This window comes from Drosophila sechellia, chromosome 2R, assembly GCF_004382195.2.
Source record: "Drosophila sechellia strain sech25 chromosome 2R, ASM438219v1, whole genome shotgun sequence".
NCBI classification, from domain to species: Eukaryota; Metazoa; Arthropoda; class Insecta; order Diptera; family Drosophilidae; genus Drosophila; species Drosophila sechellia.
In genome coordinates, this window is record NC_045950.1 from 3055242 (window position 1) to 3078797 (window position 23556).

The 23556-nt window shown below is 44.6% G+C and overlaps 2 protein-coding genes across 5 annotated transcripts in view; both read right to left on the reverse strand.

Moving 5' to 3' along the window:
* Window positions 1-570: 570 nt before the first annotated feature.
* Window positions 571-23556, reverse strand: part of LOC6607891 (rap guanine nucleotide exchange factor 4) — a 45509-nt gene continuing 22523 nt past the window's right edge. For 2 of the 4 annotated variants that reach the window (XM_032715761.1, XM_032715763.1), the window contains 16 exons: window positions 14462-14608; window positions 9990-10041; window positions 9637-9734; window positions 9290-9376; window positions 9080-9221; window positions 8833-9025; window positions 8128-8273; window positions 7759-7903; window positions 6690-6866; window positions 6291-6452; window positions 5120-5481; window positions 4796-5049; window positions 4566-4736; window positions 4258-4391; window positions 3648-3997; window positions 571-3588 (listed from right to left, as the gene is read on the reverse strand). In XM_032715761.1, the coding sequence (XP_032571652.1) occupies window positions 3461-3588; window positions 3648-3997; window positions 4258-4391; window positions 4566-4736; window positions 4796-5049; window positions 5120-5481; window positions 6291-6452; window positions 6690-6866; window positions 7759-7903; window positions 8128-8273; window positions 8833-9025; window positions 9080-9221; window positions 9290-9376; window positions 9637-9734; window positions 9990-10041; window positions 14462-14608 (2748 nt within the window). In that variant the 3' untranslated portion in view covers window positions 571-3460. Of the gene's footprint in view, window positions 3589-3647; window positions 3998-4257; window positions 4392-4565; window positions 4737-4795; window positions 5050-5119; window positions 5482-6290; window positions 6453-6689; window positions 6867-7758; window positions 7904-8127; window positions 8274-8832; window positions 9026-9079; window positions 9222-9289; window positions 9377-9636; window positions 9735-9989; window positions 10042-10111; window positions 10465-14461; window positions 14609-17015; window positions 17565-23556 lie in introns of those variants that run through there. The other 2 variants (XM_032715762.1, XM_002032609.2) reach the window with 2 other exon arrangements.
* On the reverse strand, window positions 18616-22169 carry LOC6607893 (cytochrome P450 6a2). Its single transcript, XM_002032611.2, has 2 exons — window positions 21011-22169; window positions 18616-20941 (listed from the first exon to the last, which is right to left on the reverse strand). Exons 1-2 carry the CDS (start codon window positions 22110-22112, stop codon window positions 20523-20525), a joined length of 1521 nt encoding a protein of 506 aa, XP_002032647.1. The 5' UTR covers window positions 22113-22169; the 3' UTR covers window positions 18616-20522.

The following is a 23556-nucleotide window of genomic DNA, read 5'->3' on the forward strand; positions in this document are numbered from 1 at the left end:
GACGTCACGGACAACGCGCGGTTCTTCCCACCAGCGTTGCCAAGTTGGCTTTTTCCCACTACATCTGGCGTTTTTAAAAAGCTCAGCGCTGGAGGAATTGCGATCCAACATCTGGCGCGATGTATAACAATATTTTAAGGTACGCACATAAGTACGCGTAATTTTATCGTTTAAAAACATAAGAACGACATTAATTGAAATCAATTTCTTCGAGTTGCATAGCTTAGCTGGCGAGGTTTTCCCCAATTGTTGAATCGATCGCGAGTGTATGGCAGTGTTGCCTAGCGACTAGCGAGAATTATACATGGATTTTAGAAAAGCTCAAGCCAGAAAAGTTAGCTGGAAAACGATCAGGTAATTGTTTGCCTACACAAGTCCAGGGGTGATCAACTCGAAATGTTTAGGACCTGGATTGCAAGGTTATATCATAGGAACTTAAATTAGTTTGAATACAATTTTGTTTTAAAGCCCTTAAGTGTATAAATTGAAGCAAAAACTCAATGCATTTTTAAAATTACACAGATTGAATTCCGATTTGTGATGCTTTCAAAATTAAAAACCAGTAGCAGCTTGCTAACACATAAATCTTTATTCGAATATTAGTTGAGTTCAAAATGTTAGACATTCAAAGATATATCTTGTTACGCTTAGTTTCAACATTTAGGGTATATTAGGCTATTGAAATATCTGCTCTGCATTGCACAAATCTCACTTCGGGGTATGGGCTTTGTGGTTAGTAGAATATGTAACTGGTAGTACGGCTAAAAGATCGCTGCTTCTGCTGCACATACCATAACCGATGGATTAATTACTTCTAAGTGGTTGTTGGTGTTGTCTTCTTACTGTGAGCTCTGGGAGCCGTCTCGTCATCCCCATTACGAACTATTTAATCTACTTTGCTATTTGGTAGGTAAGTAAATTTTGAGATTGTTTTGCGTTAGACATGTAAACACTGATTTGAACATTTATTGGTTAGAACAAGTTACGGCTCAAACATTTACTGACTGATTACGACTGATTGGCTTTAGCTATATCTTGGTAACGGAGGTATATACGTATAGCATGAATACATCTTTTTTGTGCATCAGTGAGTTACCCAATGATGTCGAATTTATGCAAGTGCCTAGGCTATATTTGAGAAATTAAAAGTTCGTAGAGTTAGGTTTTGAGATTGTCAAATCGAATCACAAGTGAAATTGGAAATTTTCCCTTTTGGAGTACTTGCATATTTGATATATGTACTATATAGCATGTAAATTGTATTATTGAAAGTGCACAACAATAACAATAATGGTGGTGTATTGTTGGTATTACGTTTATATATGTAGCAGTACTAAAAATGTAGAAACATTTTTGGTTTTGACACGTAAGGAGTTTCCGTTTTCGGAAACGATTTCTTAACACTAAAATAGTTTCTACGGTTCATATCCTAGATTAATGCATCCGCTAGATAAATATTCCTAAGTAAGTGTACTTTGCTTGTGCCATTAGCATCAAAGAGTTGGCTTATTTCGAATATTTCCTCAGAGGATTGTAAGGTTGCGTCGGGTTTAAAACGCCTACACAATTCTATGTGAGTGATTCTGATAGATTCTACCTATTTCCGTAGCACGTGGTGTAGATAAAGTAATTAATGGCTTTCCAACTCTACTTACAAACTGTACCATACTAAAATTGTTGTTGCGTTGCTTGTAAATCAATTCAAAATTTTTACATCTCATTTACTATGAACTAAAGAATATTGTTTCGTTTAAATCGGTTCGCTATATCTATAAAAGTTTTATTGAATATTCGTTTGCATTTGCTTTGTTTTATTTTTGGAGGAGAAACCACTGGATTATAGTTGAATATATTGTTTGATTTTGATTGGTTTTCGTAAAGAAAAGTGTTAATTAATACGACATTCTACGCATCATGGTCAAAGTTTTAGTTACATCTAGGGATGGTGTTTACGTGATAAATCGTTGTTCGAGAGACCTTTACTTGGGAGAGGAGTTGGGTTAAATTGGTAACTACAAGTACAATTACTAAATGAGGTTGGCTAATGAAGGCGAAAAAGGATATAGTCGAGTCCCCGACCTAAGGATAGTCGATAAAATGTATTTACTATTCACATACCCCGTAATTTATATACAATTCCGGAAATTTATGATGATAATAAATAGTTTACTTTATGATTAGGAAATGTGTTGGCTTAACCAAATATTAAAACCGCCGACGATCACGATGCTTGGGCATTTTGTTGACGCAGACGGACGTTTGTTCTTTATCCGGTCGGATTATAGATAGTTAGTTCATAGGATCAATAATATGCCCCTCGTTTTCTACTCCTACCGACTATAGTAGTACCTTGGATATAAATACATATGTTGTACAGTTGTGTTCAAAAAATAGGTAGTGTCAAAACCACGTATTCCATAATTACATTTTACACCCACATCCTTTAATAGTTAGAACAATTGGTTGATTGCATTTTCATTGAGAGATCTAAGAACGACTATGTTGGTAAATATTCCCCATATTTTAAACACAGTTGCACGTGTAATAAATAAATGTAAATATTTTTCGTATTTCTATATATGTATGTACATAACTACAACTAATAAGGTCCCTCTCCAGTGTTTAGTTATTTGAATGCACTTGCATTTGCACTTTCTTATCTAACGTAGCATAAAAAAGGCATGCACTTTCTACAAAATAAAACGAATTTTGGCTGTGTGTAAATAAATATTAATAAATGGTTTTGTATTTTATTTGCGAGTTGCCGTAAAAGGATATGGGGTGAAGGTCTACCAAATGAAAATAAGATTGAAAACTATAAATAAAGTAACTTATCCGCTACGTAGCTTACTTGCTAATAACTAGCTGTAACTAGACTGTTTAATAGTTGGTTTTAGTTTAGGGTTTATAAAAATATAGATTCCATGCTCTCGGATACGTTGTACAACTTTACAAATTATTCTACCAGCTCGCGCGGGATTTATAGAGTAATGGTTTGTGGGAAATTATGCAGTATAGTTGTGTTTGTTTTGATGTTGCCTCCTATAAATGTTTAGTATCACACACGTCCAAGTTTTGTTTTTATTCGTTTCGGTTTCCGCGGGGAATTCCCGAATTTCAAATTGTTTTCCATCTTTCCATCGTTTTGTACTAAAGCAAAAAGTTTCTCGTTTGCATTAAAATGCGTTTGGGTTTCAGTTCATTAGAAGATTGAGATAGTTCCTAGTCGGGTCGTAGATATAGTACACTGTAGCTTAGGCTAATGCGGATGCAGATGCGGATGCGGATGAGGACGAAAGTTGGTCCGGGATGTGGTGGCCGTGGCCCAATTGGCTTTCGGAAAGCAACAACAACCCGGCTAAGCTCATAACTGTGCAGCTAATTGCGGTTGATTAACACACACTAGGGTTAGACACTTAATACGCGCTACAGGCTAATCGGATGACAGCTCCACATGGGCTTAGAGCTTCCTGGTGGGCTCCACCTTCTGGGACATGGCGGTGAGTACCCGCTGGTTGTCGATGACGCGGAAGCTGCTGATGTAAGACCTCACCTCGCCCTCGCTCTTCGGCGACGGCGGCTCCAGTCCTGTTCCAAATCGAAATCGATGAGCAAATTACATTTCAAGGGCGGGTTTTTCGTCTTACCCAGACTCCTGGAGCGACAGAAGCGTATGGTACGCATCGTCTGGGCCATCATGTGCATCTTCTCAAAGTTCACCAGGCCGTCCAGGCTGGTCTTGTTGCCCTCGTGGGCGAAGGTCATGTCCTTGAGCAGGAGCGGCATGAAGGGAATCAGCGGCGGCTGCAGCTTGCCCACGAATACTCGGTACGCCCTGTGGTTGCGACTGGGGTCGATCAGGGCCTCGAACTCCTGGAAGATCTTTCTGAACTTCGACGGAATCTTCTCCCATGTCTGTTGCAGCCTGGACACCGCCATGTTGGACAGACCCATGACCACAGCGAAGAAGGCGTTCAGGTTCTGGTACTCCTTGCAGCTGTAACGAGATAAGAACGTTTACTACTCTGTCTTGTGCTGGAAAGGATGTTCCACTAAACCTAAAAGTTGTGTTAGTGCAATAAGGATATGTATTAAAAACTTCATTAATACAATGGTACTAATTTATAGTTGGTCTAGATCGATAGTAGTTAAGATCATGGTTTTTGTTCTTCAAAATATATGTTTCCAAAGCAATACACTTCAATTGTAAAATAAGTTCATGGTAGCTCACATATCAGCCTAATTTCTATTACTTACTACGCGGCCAGCTTTATGAACTTCCGGACTAGACCGACGCGTTTGCTCAGACTGGGAGTGGACACCAGTTCGGTGACAATCCAGTACTGCACCTCGTTGAATCGGCGCAGGAACACATCCAAGTTGGCAGTGATCTGCGGATGGAAGTGTGAAATTCATTAAATTCATTAATAAGTTCGAGTGGCAAAACTCTGGGCTAACTCAATTTGCAAGCAGATGACAAATGGCTGCATTTTGCGGTCAGCGCCTGGCAGGATAATTACCCAAACGAGACTTCTGAGACTTTTCGGCAAAGTTTGCCTTCCTACCTTGCCAAAGTGATGCCGCCCGAAGGTGTGGTAGAGCAATTCGTATTCATGGACGGCCCAGAAGAGGTCCCACTCGAACAGGGTGATGTGGTAGGCCAGCTCCTTGGTGCTCAGTATCTCCAGGTCGATGTCCACGCCCTCGGTGGGGCACTCTTGCTCCTGCAGCTGGGTCTGCGGAATGAGCAAGGATAACAAATGGTCATCCAACATCCAAGTTGGTCGGAGCTTACCAGGGCATCCAGGTGGTCCTTGACGGAGACGAACAGGCGGCCGTTGAGCGACAGGCCCGTGGGTATGCTGACATCGTTGTCCTTAAACACGGACCGCTCCCCGTTAGACTTCACCTCGACGAGGACGAGATCTTCGGGACCCCGGTTCAGCTGCAGCTTGTCGGCGGCACACGCTTTGATGAGCTCCGCCGTGGTGTGCATGGGGAATCGCAGGGTGCAGTAGGTGTGGTCGGCGCAGTAGACGCGGAAGATGACTAAAAAAGCAGAGTGGAGTTTACGATAAGTGATACCAGTGTATTGAATCACTATTGAATGGACACCTACTATCATCATCTGGTCGGATGACCGTCTTTGAAGGCGTCGCATTGCCACTGAAGAGACAGATTGGCTGGCCGTTGGGCGGGAGCTTCCACTTCTGGCCGGCGTTCTGGTTGCGGTCCTCCTGGTAGCGCGCCATCTGGGTGAGCACGTTGTGCACTATGCTGGTCTCCTCGTTCAGGTCGGGATCGGCCTCCACCTCGGCGGCGAGGTCCTCGATAAAGTCGCACACGCTGGGCTCCTCGAAGGCCGCATGGCGGACGGCCATGACCCACTTTTGCATGAACTGGATCACGCGCTTCTTAAAGTTGATTATGTACTCCCGATCCTCCGGCGTTTGGGCGTCCTCATGGGCATCGCAGTGGAAGGTGCACGGCGGTTAAGGCGGAAACCAATTTCTTTTGGGATTGTGAATCGGATTAAGAATGGGATATGTTTGGTCCTGAAAATCTGTCCGGCGCAACTTCTTGCGCGCTACCTTACCGGGTCAGTCGGTCCCAAAGTAGGTTTCCCGTCTTGGGAATCTGGTTATTGATTTCTGTCCCGCATTCCTGCTAACCTTATTACTCCGCCCTGCCTGCTTATTAAACTCATCACGTATTTCGATGCAGATTGTGAGATTAGTTTCAGGCATCATTGACCAGAGTTCTCCCCCCACTGCCCATGGTCCTCGGCCAACCATCCACCATCCACCTTCACCCAAACTGAAGCACCCCGAAAATGCTGACCCAAGTCATCATTGTGGCTTTGTTTCGACTGAAGTTGGAAGCGGAAGTGTTTGCTTGTTAGCATTTTATGCTACACTCGAGCCCAAAAGCCACCCGAAAGTCTGGCCCGCCGCACCCACTCCCGCTGGTCGGGATTGGGCTCATGTGTGGAGGCTTGCGTGCTGGCGGCAATTAAACTGTCGCTGTGGAAAAGTTTTGAATTCCCACCTAGGAGAACGTGACTCGGGCGCGAGATGGACGGCATGAAGAGTGCGTTTCTGCAGTTTAAGTGCAGCCTGACTGTCGAGGACCTAGCTAAACGGACCTTGGAAACACTAGGCTTCCTACATGGGGATTTAAAGAGCTTCAAGGCGAGGATTAAGCTCTGAGACGTGGCTGGAATTGAAAGGGGGAAAGACTAAAGGGCTTAGGGAATTTTTCGGTGATTTTTGTTGTTTTAAAAAGGATATTAATTGGCCAATTCATCAACCAACTGAACGACGGGCATGAATACGATGTGTGTGAGCAGGAAGTCGTCCAAGAAGGGATCCATTCCACCCACGGACTGGCCCAGTCGCGTCTCCAGCAGGTGCTCCAGCATCTTGGCCGGAGTGCCCGACATCACCGTATATCTGTGGGGTAAGATATTCAAATACATGTAGATTTTAAGGCAAAAAGGACAGGTATCTGGGTTAAGAAGTTAAGTGCTGCTTTATCTAAGGGTGGTAAATGGGATGTATTTCCTTGATCCGAAGATGCCAGAAGGGAGAAACAAAGCTTACATTCCGTCACACAGCCGTAACCCATCAAATCAAACTCCAACTTCCAATTAAATTTGAAGGCACATTAAAAATTGATTAGCCACTCACTTAAATGCCGAATGCTGTCCACGTTGCTTAGCCACGCGCTCGAGCACTAAAACATCCTTGCCGTGCTCCTGCAATCTCAGGGTGTTGGCCTCCACATCGCGCAGTATCCGGTTGAAGTGTTCCTTGTCCACGCGCAGCAAGTGGCAATTGTTCTCCTTCAGTACGATGGTAGCAGCTCTGCGGGAAGAAGGTCGGGAAATTAGATGTCTCAAGGATCTGCCTATGGGATGGATGTGTTTCGTGGAACGTTTGAGCAGCTGACTCGTGACTTCGTCCTGGGTAGCCACTCATTCATATGGTGAAAACGCGTAAATGTGAGGCACCTCTTATGCACTTGACGGTATGTCGACCCCCGCAGAGTTGGAAATATTTTAAATTGGATTTCAGCGGCAGATGCACATGCAGTTGGCAAATAAACTCAATTGATATATGCGGAATTATTGCCTGTATGCTGATACGAGCGACGTGGATGGCAGCGCGATTTATTACATTTGTTGAAGGCAAACAAGCTCTTTGACTATTTAAATTAACACAAAAGCCGAGCTTAAACTAGTTATCCTTTCATTGGGGCATTAAACACGGAAGTGCACGCACACGGACTAATAAGCCTGCAGACAAACGGATCCTGGCAGTTGGACTTCCTCTGCTCAGCTCCCCACCCGTGGAAACAATGGCAACGAATTCCATTCTTTGGCAACTCTTTGATAGTTTATGCCTTTGCCATCCGCTCAAGCGTCGGCTGGCGAAATGGCTTACAAATTGGACGGGGGCCTTGGCCGATACTTTGTTTCAATTTGAATTCTTTGCCTTAAAATCGCACACAATGCCGCTTGTTATCTGTCGCTGTTGCGGAGGAGCTTGTGGCCAGTTATCTCGACCGTTGCACCAAGTGGACTTGTTCAGCCCATTGTGGCTATGCGGCCATTGTCGAGTCCGTTGTGCTGTCAGCCCACCAGGAGGAGGAGATGGGGACCACAGAAGGGTTTCTCAAAAGTTTTGGTCGGAGAGACGGACCAGCCAGTTAACAATTGCTCAATGGAATCGCCGCAATTGGTGCGCCATCACTCACCTGGGTGCGTCGTTTATCAAGGCCAGTTTCCCGAAATCATCCCCAGTCTTCAGAGTGGCAACAGTCCCCTTGCCGTGTATCACAACGTCCACCGATCCCTTGAGTAAGATGTACCAGGAGCGTCCTTCGTCGCCTTGATTGAATACTGTTAATGGGTTAAGAGTGATAAGGGATAAGACTCGTTGTTAGTACTTATAGCTGCGTCGGTGTGGGCGGGCTGACCCATTATTGAGCCATAATTAGCCGGGGCTTAATTAAAAAGTTTCCCAACTTCTCCCTTCCCTTCCCATCCCATGCCTCCCTTCCTCCGCTTCGGAAAATCACAACTCCGCCGCCTGGGAGCTAATAATCCTGCGGCCGCATACTCACATATTGTTCCCGCCTGGGCATGAGCCTCGAACACGAAAATCGACGAGAGCTCCCGCTTTATGCTGGTCGACAAGTGGGAGAGTGCGGCGATGTGGACCAGTTCCTCAAAGACCAGCTCCAGCTCCTCCGATGTCCGTTCGTGCGAACTGCAAATTAAGGAATATAAGAAATGAAGGGATCTTAATCGATTTTACAGGTGAGAATTTATTATGCGGACGCAGTGCAGAATAAGTCTGTTAATGTCCTTTTTATAGAAGCTTTTGAGCATCGGACCGAAATTATCGCATTAACAGACTTATACCTATAATAATATTAAAATATTTAAATTAAAATTAAAATTTTTTTTTTAGTTTTTTTTTTTTCATTACTCTGTCAGTTCAATTTCCTTGAAGTAACTTTGTAGTATGCTTTAAGTAAGAACTAAAATTGTAATATCTTTCTTGAATACGACAATTGTCAGTATGAGAATCTATCGTTGCTAACGACTTAATTTGTATTAATTGGTTTCCCGCTTTGTTTTTATAGTTCTGACGTCTGTGTGCGGAAATAATTATGCAACACAAGTAAATTACTCATATTGCAAACGTCCGTGGGAAACGACGTAAATAATTCATTGAAATATATTTCACGGTTTTAATTACTTTGATAAGAAAGTCTATACTACAAATCCTTTATTTTTGTACCGAGTTAAGCCGGCGTACTTACGGTTTGCGCAATATCATACGCAGTGTGGCGTCCGGTCCGCGTTGGAAGAGTGCGCTCAGCGCCTCGCGGATGTGCTCGTTGGCCGCTCCGAGGTCCTCCGCCTGGGGCACGCCCGCTGCCGCCGTACCGCCCTCCTCGTCGAGGCGAAAGCGGTATAGGAAGCACTTGTCCTTGAAGGGCTGCTCCTTGTTGACTGCGGAAGTGCAGCGATTAGGAAATGGAGCGCGTGGAGTCGGGTGGAACTTACCGTGTGCGACTACTCCTTCCTCGAGAAGCGCCTGCCACATGCCAGCTGCCTGGGCGCGGGTGTGGACGATGGGCGAGAGATTGACCAGCCAGTCGACGAGCTCGGTGCCGGGGGCGCACTTGCGGATTAGCTTGCCAGAGACCTATTCAGGTGGCATGATTAGCATCCCAATGATGATACCTCCCACTCCGGCACTCCGGGCACACTCACCTTGCGATCCTTCAGACAGCTCGAGTTGTCGGCGACGAGTAGTGTGCGTAGGGCCCAGCCCATGCGGTTCATAGCAGGACTCGGCGTCTGGAAATGTCAAACTCTTTCAACTTCCGTTCTCGAAAGTCCGGAGTGAGTGTCAATGGCAGAGGAAGTGTCCCGAAAGGAGACACTTCCCCGCGCACCCACTCATGGAAAGCACATAAATATTTTGTAATTCCCCTGACGGCCTCTGGAGCAGCAAATTAACTCATTTGTCGTCGTCAATGTCAGGACATTACATTTGTGTTATTTATGCGCGTTCCACGGTGGGACTCCGCTGGTTTCTTTGTGCCCTTGGCTCTTACCTCGGTGATGGGCAGCGCTGGGTTCGGGTGGTCGGGGCTGAGGGGTCGCTTCGTGGGCGATGTGGCTGCGGCTGTTGCTTGTACACTTGGTCCAAAACCTGAGGAGGCAGCCATGGTTAAAGTTAGTCGGTTAAGTTCCTTTAATGTTATGTTCAATAGCCCAGTGCAGTCAGTTTCCAAATGATGCGAATACCGCATTTATGAAAGTTCTCAAAGCGAATTATCGTATGAAATATGTATTTCAAATAATAACAGAAGCAGATACTCTCGCACCATTAATCACCGAGTGCACTCGTAGTGTTAGTCATGCGAAAACTTTGTAATAGACTTAATTGGATCTTTTGTCTACATACCGTTCTTCAACTTGCAGTTGGTGAATATGTCATTCATTAACTCCTTGTTTTTCTGCAATGGAAAGCGTAAATAGCCATTAGTATTGGGTATGTCAGCCTGGTTGCTCTGCAATTCCAATTACGTTGCTCATTTCAAATGCCGTCGACTGCGGACGCGTCATCTGCCCACGCTCCAGCTGCCTACGCCACTTGACGGCGGCGGAAGTGGCGCCAGCTGTGGCATTGGTGGCCTTGGTGGCCTTGGAGGCCCCGAATGTGGCCCCCACCTGGTCCTCCCCGCCGCTGTGGCGTCGGTAGCGGAGCAGAAGGACGCCGGGACCACGCTCACTGCCGGCCACAATCTGCGTGGACCAGCGCTGCCGGCCGGCTGCCATGTGGGGAAACCTCTGGCTTCACTTTCACTTGGGAGCGGAGTTCAAGCTCGCAGGTAATTGCTGGCAAACGCTTCTCCAGGTACTGATAGCGTCAGGAGGCGACAATCACACGAACGCCGCGGCTCGCTGTTTGCAATTACTTATCAGGCACAAGGGTTGCCAAAGCCCCTACATTGTTCACGATTCAAACAACATATTTAACCCAAGAGGGGCCAACACCCCAGGAACCTTAAAGGTCTTATAAAAACATTTTAATTAGGAAACTTAAAAAACTTTTAAAGTTTCCCCTAGCTCCCAAAATGATACATATTTAACAAAGTGGGGATAGATAAATTAGATAAATATATAATATATATTTGTGTTTATCTTACAACACGAAAATTTTAGTATGAGCAAAGTTACATGGGAAGGGGTATTTTATTTTATGTAAGTTGCTTTGTCCGTATGTCCGCTTGTCCGTATAGACCTACTTCTCTATAGGTAATTTTAAATGATAATGGGATATGCATGTCGTTCAGCTGGTCTAAAAGACCAATTACTTAAAATATTATTTTAAAATGTCATATTAACGTAGGTCTCTTCTTTAAAAGATTGCCAATTTTATAAAAGTATATGGTATGTACTAGACTTTTTCAAGTTTCAACGGTATCTGACAGTCGAGGCGTTCCCTTCAGTCCATTAATTAAACATGAAAGTCAAATGTTGTACTCTCGCTTTTTTCGATTTCCCGCACTTAACGAGACTCATTAGCTTGAAATGGGTTAAAATCGAAGCAAGACGCCTGGCAACACTTCGTGTTCCGCCCGTCGATAAGCGACTTACGCTGCGTTGGCGTCGCCGTCGAAGCTAATTAAACTCGCTTGCTTATCAAACGCACGCCGAAATGAGTGCCACCCACTGGGTGCTGGTGAAGGGCTTTCGAGGGGCTCAGGAGAGTTCAAGATTTCGGGTGTTCAAGGGGTGGAGAGGCTTCGCCTTGAAAGTCGGACGTGGTAATGGAACCGTGATGTTTCCTGCTGATTTGGCAATTGGAGGAAACTTTACATTGGCCTTGACAGATTAACGGGGTGCGAGGTTTCATTAATATGTATCATATTGAGCAAACTGAACAAACTATTCTATATAGGGAAAATCAGCGAAGGATCCTTATCATGCCAATGTTGTGATTGGTGAAACCCAGCGAAGTGTTTTGCTTAACTAAATTTTAGTTGTTACCACTAAATGAGTTTAAAGCTATTTGAGCTGGAGTAAATGTTTCTTATCAGCCAAAATGCAAACAAGTTTTTATGAGGCTTGGTACATTGTCATTTTTAAGTGTTTTTCGGTGATAAAATTGTTGTTCTCGTTACTTGCAGAGCAAAAGGGTGAACAATGTTGGTTAGAAAGTATGCAAAAGGTAAGAAACAAATGTACATTTACTAATACTTATCTAACTGCAACTGGTTTAAAACCACAGAACACACTTTCCTTCTTATTCTTTTAGCTTAGCATGGAATTAAGCTTGGCTTAAAGAGTTTCAGTTTTAAGAGGGCGAAAAATACTTTGTTCTTATTAAATTATTAAGACGATGGCCCATTTATTTCTTTCCACTTCCGCAACGCAGTAAAGAAAATCACAAGGAGCTTTTGAGCAAGCAAGCGAATGCTTTCCTGGCAGACATTTAGGTTTATACTTTCCGTTCAATGGAACAAGGAATCCGAGCCAGCTGCACTAATAGAAGGAATTTCTTGTTTCTTTCCGGCAACTTAACCAAAGGGAAATAACACTGCAGAGTGCTGCAGGACTTTCGAGAAAATCCCAAGGATTTGCCAGTAGTGGGTTCAATGAGCAGTGCTCGAAACATTGATGAAATTTAAAGTGATCGACGCAGCATGCACGTTGATGACCCAAGTGGGTTTGTGTCCCTCCTCGCCAAAGGCTTTCAAATCCTTTGGAGATCCTGCCCCCTCCTCCTCGTGCAACTGGCTCCCTTGCGGGTTCACATGTGCAACTTGTGTTTGTGCATAAATAAATAACCCCGTGACCATGGACATGCAACTGTGCATGCCACGAGGCTCTCAATGGAGTCGGCTGCAATATTTATGGCCCGGTTATTACGCAGACCACATGTTTGGCAATGCCGTGGTTGCGACGGCGGGCAGAACATAAAACACGCCCGAAATTAAATGCAAATATTTGGCAAGCAAGTGGCATTGAATCGCATCAATCGCATTGAGTGTGAAAGTAGCACATTCGGCAGCAATCTGGGAATTTACTGCAAGTGGCAAGTGTAATTTCCACCATTGATGCAACTTCTGCATCCGACCTGTGCACAAATCGGAATCGACCACTTGCATTTTTCCAATCCCAATCCCTATCGCAATAGCAATCGCTATGCCGATGCCAATTCCAATCCGAGTGGATTGCTTGTCCGGAATAATTGGCAGCCATTGAATGTTAAGTGGCTCTAGTAGCTAGTTGGACTGGTATTTGGATTTGGGCCCCGGGCTTCGGTGAAATGAGACTGGTAATTAACCCGAAATTCCCTTTCCCTTTTCACCCGCCATATGCGACTACAATGGCTTTCAAAGACATTTTCAATTTGGCCCGCACGAGCAAATATTTGCGCACAAATCAAATGCTCGACTATGCTGCAAAGTGGGCGGGACGAGCCAAGGATGACAAGTTCCATGAACTCAATGGCTTATATCCCTTGCGCTCTTGCGAATATTCCTCTTATTCCCCTTCAATTTGCCTCCTGATTTTATCGCATTTACGCAGTGCCACTCGCAGTGGCAAAACGCCCCCAGTTCGCATTTTTATGGTCTTGCATCCACAGCATCCACAGCATCCGCCATCGACTTTCACTTCATTGTTGCACACTGCGTATACGTGACATGTGGTGGCCCTGCTGTCGCAGCTACTTTGTTATCGTTCAGTTCAGTTCAGTTCAGCTCAGCTCAGCTCAACTGGGGCTGCCTCTTGGGTAAGCCAATGCTGGCATAATGTTGCAAAATACTATTCGCCCCGAATTGGGGCTTGCTCCCGCTCCTGCTCCTGCTCATCCTCCTAACCAATAAGGTAAACAGACGACCCTCACTAATTCTGGTTGCTCGCCTGTGTGCCGGGCTCATACCTTTTGTGGCTGCCGCAGGAGATGACTTGGGGCTCCTGGCTGAATGGCATTGTTAGTGGGGTTTCTGAGTACAACACACACACATTTCACATTGGGATTTGCATTCGGACACTGACAGAATGAAGGTGTCGAGTAGTTGGGGATACTCGTGGCATCAGGTCCTCAAAGCGATGCATTTTGTGTTTGAATACCATCTTAGGGTTGCGGTTTATTTCTAGAGTATTTCCAGCTTCCGTTTCGCTCAGTGCACATTTTGCCGATTGTGTGGCCCTCTCAAATATTTACATTTTGGCATATGTAAGCCATGTTGTGGTTGAGTGTAGTCAAAAAGATGCTTAACCACATTCCAGCCTTGTGGCATGCCAAATGCAAATATAATTCATTTTCCGTTCAAAGGCATTTCCATGGAAATTAGGCCAACCGAACCAATTCGAATAACCAGCTCGGCTCACCAGCAAGCCTTTCCAATTAATTATCCAGTCCCAGAGTCCTGTCAATCCAGCCAAGTGCTCGGGAACATGCGACGCGGATACAATGATGCAATGCAATGCTAAGCTAAGCCCGCCATTACCTTCTAATGCCATTCTCCATATGCTCGTAAGTATAAGGCGATACAAAGAACTACTTAGCCCACGGGAGAACTTGGCTTAATGCCCCACTCTGCCGCAAAGCCAGAGCACTTAACAGGGCCAAGGGCCCAAATTACTAGCCATGTGTTTTAGGGCTTATGCTGGGGATTCCTTGGGCAATATGTCCTCGGGCCCAGGCATCATTAAATGTTAATTGAAATTTTAATTAAATATTTTCCACAATGACGAAGGCATAACGCAAATAGTCGAGGCATTCGAATCTCGAATTTCTGCATATCATTTTGGCAACTCATTAAAAGAACAGAAGAGCGCGGAACAGACGGATTGAATTAAGTGGAATGTGCAGGAACAGGGACGAAAATCGATTTGCGTAACTTACTGCCACAAACTTACCTCCCAGATGAGTCGAAAGTCCTGCTGCTCCACCCGCAGCAGTTCGCAGGTGGTCTTCGTCACTACGGTGCTGTCCCGCGGCAAGTCGTGCAGTACGGACTCCCCGAATGTGGCACCCACGCCCAGGTTGCACAGGGTAACTGCGCTCTGCAAATAAATAAGAGCAGAATATAAAGTTAAACAGCGTTCAGGTTGGACTCAGGTTAAAGTATGCTAGTTTCTGTTGGAAAGGGCTTAAATAATAGTTTACCTAAGGGGAAGAGAAGCAACCGACACTTGCAGCTCAGTTTAGACATTCGAGCAAAGTAGCCACGTTTCTCCCTAGTCATTTTTAGCTCAAATTAAGAACTTTTATTAGCAAATACTTCTTGAATCACTTAATTTTAGTAGAATCTACCCTTTTTCTTTACTTAATACTTTATCAACTGAATGATTCCACAACCCAGCTTATTGTGAGAAAAATATTATATTAAAATCTATAAATGGTATCTGCGAACTCAGCCATTTTCGAATGAGGGTATCCGCAAGTCGGAGTGCAAGGATGCACTCTGTGGTGGCTTGGCTGCTCCAGTCTTGGGCTTGTCTTTCGCTGGCATCTTACACAATTAACGCAAATGGCCGCAATTTGCTCGTGGTGGCAGGGACAAACATTTGCTTAAAACTCTGTAATCGCTTCATTGTCGCATTTCCCGCAAAACCACGGGCACTGAAGCACCACAGCGCTCAAATGCAAGCCGGGAAATGGGGCCGAGGAGGAAGTGCAGCCCGCTTCACTGCCTCGGATGTAACGAACGCGGATTGGAGCTGTCTAACCGCAACATTGCAATGACATTTTCAATTACCCAGCCGCGTTTGCATCGGACTGTTTGTTTTCTCACCAGAGACTTCTCGGAGTTCTGGGCCACACTTCTTGATGCTTGCCACATGAAGGCCCGAGGGCTTCGCAGACCCAATTCGATGGAGAATCCGAGAACACGGGAATCTTGGCCCTGCCGTGTAATTGGCTTAGGAAGACTTGCGAGCGACCGCAGAAATTGTTAAACTCGCATTAGCCGACACATGTGTGCACAGTTATTACGGCGCACGGAGACCATAAAATACACTTTAATTAATTCCCGGTCTGTGTAATTACAAAGCTGCTGCTGTGGCACCTTTCTTTTGGCCAACTTCGCAAGTCTCACTCGCTTTCCTGCTGATTTATTGCGGCTTTTGTTTTTTGACAAGCGTCAAAAAGAGTCTGCCCCTTCCCGCGTACAAGCTGAATTTGATTGCTTTCTAATTTATTGCAGCATTAAAAGTTGACCCACAGACGGGAAAGAGAGAGATGGCGACAGAAAGAGACGGCTACAGACGAGCAGAATGAGACGGAGAGGCAGTGAAAAGCGGCCAACAGACCGAATTTTGTCAACCAGCATTTCCCTTTCGCCATTTCCTCGAGTCGGCGAGAACTGAATTGAATTTACGCCCAAACAATAATATTTGGAAAGCTGCCCAGCTTTGTGTGTTTGCCAGTTGGGAAAAGGCTCTGTGGGTGTTTGCCTTAGCTTAATTTTATTTAACGTGCTGAAGATTGAGTTTAATATAACGAGCTTAAAACAACTCTATATTCATTGTAGCGTATATTTTGTAATATGAACTCTTGTGAAATCCACACTGACTTCAGTCGATTTGAAATTGTTTTATTGAGTGGGGAGTTTTGAATCGTTTCCAATTTTATTTTAATTCATAGTTCTTGGGTACATATTAAAAGCACATCTCTGCATTGCAGAAGCCAGAAAATCGTTAACATCGTTACTCTCCTGCCGCCGATTTCTCATTTGTCAATGCCACAATAACATTGGTCACGGGGTTTAAATGCTGTTTTCGAACTATTTGGGTTCCCAACCTCAGTTGATTGCTTTTTTAAACTAAAAGCTTTAAAGAAGAGGTTATGTTCTGGTTAAAGTTGGAGGTCGAAATAACGGAACTGCCATCAGAATGTTTTCATAACCTACTTTTTTGGATTTGTCTATCGATATTTCAATCGAACTGTGGGATTATCATACTACGCGATAACCAATTATTTAGTATTAATATAATTCGAAAACATTCTCCAAACTGAGAAAATTTCAAACCATTTGGCTTTAATTAAGCATGTCAGAACCTAGAACATTAAGGAAACAACCGAAACTTATTTATAAATTGGTATGTTCTATATAGCCTGCTATTTCCTATAATGATGGCTGAATTACAATGATGAACGGATATCTCATATGGGTCCGGATTACACTGTACCAAGGATTCTCGACTCACACCTTAGGTGCTGTCAAGGGCTGTGATAATAAAACGTTTCAGAAACACGGCTATCCCTGTGGGGTAAATACGGTTATTGCCAGCTTATATCTACGGATGATATGGAGTCAGAAACACGGTTATTGCCCGCTGGTATCAACGGATGGGATGGCTTCGGTATCTGTATCTATGTTATAGCCATGTGAGAGCACGTACATTTTTCTCGTTTCGTGTTCGCCACTGGATCTTTACATAAATGCGGGGTTGCAATGCAATGTTTTACCTTTGCATAATGTCGCGTTGATTGCTCCACGTTATACGTACAACTGCGACGAAATAGCATTTTCCCTCCTTGTCTCTCGCGCCGCCCTCTCGCTCACTCACTCACTCACGCCGCCACTGGAATTCAGTTTGTGGATTTCGGACACTCGGCCAGTTGTGTGCATATTCAAATTGCGCTGAGCGACATTTGAAAATATGAGCAGCCACAAAAACTACGAAAAATGCAACACGTTACCCGGGATAAATGGAATTGTTGATGGGTTTGCTTGGTCCGTTGGCCGCTGCTGCTGTTTCTGATTGCAGGTTGTGGACGTGAGCTCACAATAGCGACCTCTCCCCACTAACTAGGCTAAAAGCAAGCACGCGCTGCCAAAAATATGGCCAGCATTCCGGACCCACATGCTCCACAGCTGCCATTGATAAACGACGCGGACGCGTGTCACTTCGGGGCTCAATTAGGCGCTCTTTTAGCCAGCTTCCCAGCCAGTTTCTGTTTCAGTTTCAGATTCAGATTCAGCACTCGAGACCCGACTCCAGTTTTACCAACCGCGCGGCGACGACTCGCAAAGCGAACTGAAATCGATGTAGCCGCCAACTGAGCAGCGGCTGGATGTCAGCGGAACCGGCAGAGACTCTGCGTTGCATGTGGCCGGCTCTTTGTGCAACGCGATGTTGCAAGTTGCTCGAGTGTGGCCAACAGCAACAGCAACACCTGCAACATCAGCAGCAAGCTAGTAAAGCAAGACGGCTAAATTGGAACGCTCTGTGCGATGACAGGTCAATTGACCATATGTGTCACATAACTGACTGCCAAATATTAGCTATCAGAAAAGGAATCCAGAACTGGGGGTGATTTATGGAACAGGTCGGAACTTCGAATGCACTTTTAAAGAGTTTAAAAATGAATGAACTTTCTTTTTATTAGATGTTTGAAGCATGCAAGTAAGCAAACTAAAAAGATTGAGATCGAGATACGATTGCCCGCTAGGGCATTTAAAATTCGGTGCGCAGCAGGGAGGCAGTGCCTGACATGCCGATACGGTGGCAAGGCAGCCTTTGGTGACGCTTGCTGCATGCAATTAATCCGCGCAAGAGTTTCGGGCTCAGACCGTGGCCATGTCCATGGGCATATCCATGTCGGCGGACATGCGCGTATCCATGCCCACAGCTAAGGCAATAGCGATAGCGATAGTGGCGGTGAAACCTAAGCCCTGTCCCTGGCCATGCCACATGCACCCACGGCATTGTTTTTGGCCAAATGTCCAGTATCCCACGTCCAAGTCGACTTTTTGTTCAGTGGCGCGCTTGACAAACTTTTTACGCACATATGAGCACGCTTCCGTCCGTCGCAGTTGCAACTGCTGCCGCTGCTGCTGTTACAGCAACATTTGATGCCGCTGCAGTTGGTCTCGCATTGCAGCACTCGTTCCAATTCAGTTGGGCAAACAAGGATGTGGACTTAACTCTGGGCGATGGCGATGCGAGCGACTTGCTTTGATGGTGCTCGGGCTAATGGAATTTCAGATGAGAAGCTGCTGGTTGGGAATTGAAAGTTTTCGGGCCAAACAACCTTAAAGTTGCGGCTTTAAACAGTCGAAATGTTTTGTGGTTCGGGTTGAACAACCTTGACACTTTTATTTCAGTTATGCTTTATCTTTATGTCGGTGGCTTTGCACTTGTTTTTTGTTAGCCGCACTTGTTTCTTGCGGGGTAGTAATTAAATTTAGTTCGCCTCCCTCCCACGGCGAAGGTAGGGCCAAGTGTCAGACCAAGTCAAAGATTGCTCGAAATGCTCACAAAAAACCGAGTGTTGGATGCTCAGGCAGCGTGTATCCGACAGATACAAGTACCACATATTTCATTCACAAAAACTATTTGCTTTCGGCATTCGCGCCGTTTGAATAAATCACTGACTGCGTTGTTTGTCTAATTAATTATGATAATTAGGTCATCAGTTATTAATTGGAAAATATTCACTTGTTTGTGGTTTTTAATCCGACTAAGGTTCATATAACGTGTCTATTACCCGATGATGAGCTAGTGCCAATAATAGAGTATATAATTAGTTTTATCAAACTACATTTTGTGTTCTCATAACCGTTAGATTTACGCCCATTACACCGCACAATTTACACGCCCCCGATTTTCCCAGCTTTAGGCACTTGCCTCAATTTCCACGCGTTGCATGCGCCGCTGACGTTAGATAAACATTTCCCTACCAGCATAATTAAAAGAAGATGGGATAATATTAATCCGGAGGGGCATAAAATACATTTTAAATGACTGTTCCAATTTACGCGTGACAAGCCAGCCGAAAAAGTAGAATATAGATAAAAATCTATTTAAAGTTTGAAATTTATGCATATATACAAGAAATTTTCGATTGCTTAAATTCTCGAATTGATTCATTGTTTGCTTTCAACTTCAATAAGTTTGATAGTACTCACATTGCTAAATATAAATTATTCTTCAGAATGAACTAGAGAGACTGCTTAGCATCATTGACCGGAATCTTAAATCACTCAATCGTACACCAAACGAATAAAGTTCTGGAAATGAAAACAGTTTCCAGCTAAAATAAGAAATATACCACTACGTTTGCCATTGAGAATCATAACTATTGCTGAATAAAACAAAATCAAGTTCTGACAACTATAGTTCTTGTTCATACTAACAAGCCCAAACGATTTAGCCATGCCCGTCTCGATGTCCGTATGTCCATTTGTCCGTCCGTTCGTATGAAAGTCGAGATCTCGGGAACCATAAAAGCTAGAAAGTTGAAACTTGACACCAGGTATCTAATAGTCGCTGCACTCAAGTATAGTTATATCTTGTTTTGAAATTTAATAATTCAGCTACTTTATCTGATAACACAAAAAATATCTATGATAAGTGGGCGAACTAATGAGCGACTAAACCGTAAAAATTTTTCATATCTGGATGTCTGGCGGAGGCATTGACATTTGCGAAATGTTCGACGTGGTAGAGTCATTATTTCTCTTCTACAGACATACATACTGTTTAATCAGGTAGGGCTTACCTCAATTAGCCGACTCGTGTTGCATGCTTCAGCACCATATTTTAATTTGGGGTTTTCGCTGCCACGGTTGAGCAACCTAACGGGTGTGGCATGAGGTATGCAAAACATTAGAGCGTCTGGGAATAGTAATTATTTTCGCTCAGCTATACAGAGGAAAGTCATTGACTCTAACAACATTATGACTAGTCAGGTGGCGATTCGCGTGGCACGTTGCAACTTAAGCCGAATGCAATTTATGAACCTGCAAATCTGATGGGAACAACATTTGCCTGAATGGAAGTCAATTAAATCATCTAAACTGTGAACATAAGTGATTTATCACAGTCCAATAAGTTATATGGCTGTTTAAGCTAACAAACAATATGTATGGTCAACAACGAATTGAATTTAATAAATGAACAGTCTTAAGTGTACATCACTTTCCCTTTCGATCCTAAGCTATATATATGGAAACAACGAAGATGGAGCTTAGATGCGCTCCACCCGCAAGTAGATGCCCCCAACGGTGCCCAAAATTATAGACAGGGGACTATACTGCAGTGGGATCTCTGTCTTGTCGCAGACGGATACCCTGAACCGGCTAATGATCTGAGCCAGACCGACGCGGGCCTGCATTTGTCCAAACCGCATCCCGATGCAGTTCCGCGGCCCGTCGCCGAAGGGCAGCCACTCCACGGACTCCCGGGCGGCCACTTTATCCGGCGAGAAGCGGTCCGGATCGAAGGTCTCCGGATTTGGATAAAGATTCTCATCGCGGTGGTAAGCACACGCGGGGATTAGGACCTGGGTGCCCTTCTCAATCACAAGCTTTTCATGGCCAGGCACCACGTAGTCGTTGAGGGCCTTCCGTTCGAGGTGGGGCACCAGGGTGTAGAGCCTGAGGGTTTCTGAATAGCGATGTTGAGTAAAACCAGTTAGAATCCCTCTTGGGGTTGCGCTTCAGACTGAACACATACCTGAGAGAACCTGGTTCAAGTAGGTCATGGCCTTGATGGATTCGTAGGCTAGCTGCCCCTCGTGTTCCTCCAGTACCGTTTGGATCTCGTTGCGCAGCCTGTGCTGGATGTCCTGATTCTGGGCCAACTCATAGAGGCAGTAACTCATTGTAGAGGAGGAGGTCTCAAAGCCGGCCACATAGAAGACGAAAACCTGGGCGGCCAGTTCGCCGATGTCCATGCCCTCGATCACCTCACCATTGTCCAGGGTGACGCTTCCCTTTTGCTTCAGCTCGATCAGTAGGTTCATGAAGTCGTTCCTCTTGAAGTTCTCCCGCTCCCTGAGAGCAATCGTGTCGTTGACCAGGCGCATGAAGAACTGGTGGACGTCCTCAGGCATCATGCGCATTCTCAGCCTGCGGGCCAGCTTGGGAAAGCTGAACATGAACATGGTGAGCAGTTTCCCGTGGCGCATCTCGGTGAACACTTTCTGTCCCATGGTGCGGAAATCACTGACAGGGGTGCGCAGCGTGTTGCACTCTATGCCGAAGGCACAGGTGCCAATAACATCGGTGGTGAACCTGGCCATCAGCTCCTTGATCTCGAGCACAGCTCCGTTCTGGGTGGCGGGCACCTGCTCCGTGATCACCTTGACGAACTCCTCGGACACCTTGATCACCGTCGGGAACATGAACTTCATCTTGCCCGAGGTGAACGTGGGCGTCAGACGCTGGCGCATGTCCTTCCACTTCTTTCCGTCCAGGTTGAACAGGTGCTGCGTGAGCGGATCGTCTCGGCCGTTGTGGAACTGGCCGCGATCGGCGAAGTTGGAGAAGTCCTTGATCAGGATGTTCTTGGCCAGCTGGGTGTCCACAATGAGGGCCGCCGGCTTGTGCAGGAAGTAAAAGCCCACGAAGGGGTAGCCGCTCTTCCGGTACTTGTTGTAGTAGTCGTAGAAGAAGTCGTGCATCACCCGGTACTTCCGGAACCCGACCATGTTGCCATACAGTGGGTGCGGAGCATCGTGGGGCACTCCGCGGCGATTCCAGTAGTTGAAGTTGCGGTGGTACAAGTAGGCCAAAAGCGAGGAGATCGCGATCAGCAGGTATATTAGAACAAACATTTTGCGTAGCTCCTCCCGATTCGCATTCGTCGTGCTCGAACTACGACGATTTACTGATCACCACAAAAGGTTCGGGCACTTTTTATAAGGTTCCCCTGCGACGCACAGGCACGACAGCATATGAGCTTGGTAGCTAAATATTTCTATCACCATGACTCGGCAACTTTTTAGTCATGATTACAGACTCTGCGATAATAGCCAGGCACTTTCAAAGAGATATACTCATACGCTTCACTGTACTAATGCTCGCGGATCAAAATATAAACAAATGATAACGAGATTGTTGTTAAACAAACCGGTTGGTGCTCCTGCTCACTCATTTATAAACTCGGCAGGTGCCAGAAGTAGAGGTAGCATTAAATGGTAAATACCCATCGATATGCGGAAAATGTTTTAAATCGTTTTACTACTATAGTATAAAAAACAACATGAAACTGCCATTCAAAGTGGATTCAAATATACAGGACGATCCCACTTGTAACTAAAGGTAAAGATGTTGAAGTAATGGGTATCTGATAGTCGAGAGTTCCATCTAGTAGGTAATCATGTATCAGTATCAGCCTTCTTTGCTTTTTATAAAAGATTTAAGATTTGACATTAGAGATATTCTCTTGAAGTTCTACTGTTGTATTGCCAGTGTATCAACATACATACAAACGATTACAAGATTGTTATTAAACAAGCTGGTTAAGGATCATTTAAGTTTTTCACATTGTATTCAATATTTATTAGAAAACAGCAAATATAATTAAAGGCGTTTTTAAGTCTTGGGAATCGGAGCGGCCAAAATCGCATGAAATTGTTAATGATAATAAATAAATAAATAAAACACATTTAAAATATCACCCATTATTTTAGTAATGGGCACCCCACTACAACGTTAATTTTTGGTGTTCCACGGCGATAACACGAATGAATTTGCTGGGAGAACCAATAACTCTTTCTAAGAGATAGTTAAACGTTCTCTGGACGCTTCACTGTACGAGTGGATCAAAATATAAACAGTAGATAACGTGATTGTTGTTGAACTGGTCGCGGTTGGTTTTAAACATTATAATCGCATCGGGTTTTATTGCTCATTAGGAAACAACGCATCAACTGGCTGTAAAATTATATTTAGCATGTACATATGTAGTTAAAATTTATTCATTCGAAAGCAATGTCGGGTAGTTAAATCTACATGCCGCACCAACATTAAAATTTTGTTTGTCGGATTATTTGTAAATATTTAACTCTTACAAATCGTTGGTAACTTAACTTATTGGCACAACAGCAAAATAAAGGTGAATTTTTCTAGCTGTCTTGTAAAATAAACATCAACAATTCCTCCAGCTAAGTAGTAACGGGTATCTGAACTCGAATATTATATTATCTTTTGTTTATAGTCAAATCCTTGATATGATTTATAAATATCTAGCCATGTTTTGAGATGAGGGAAGGAAGT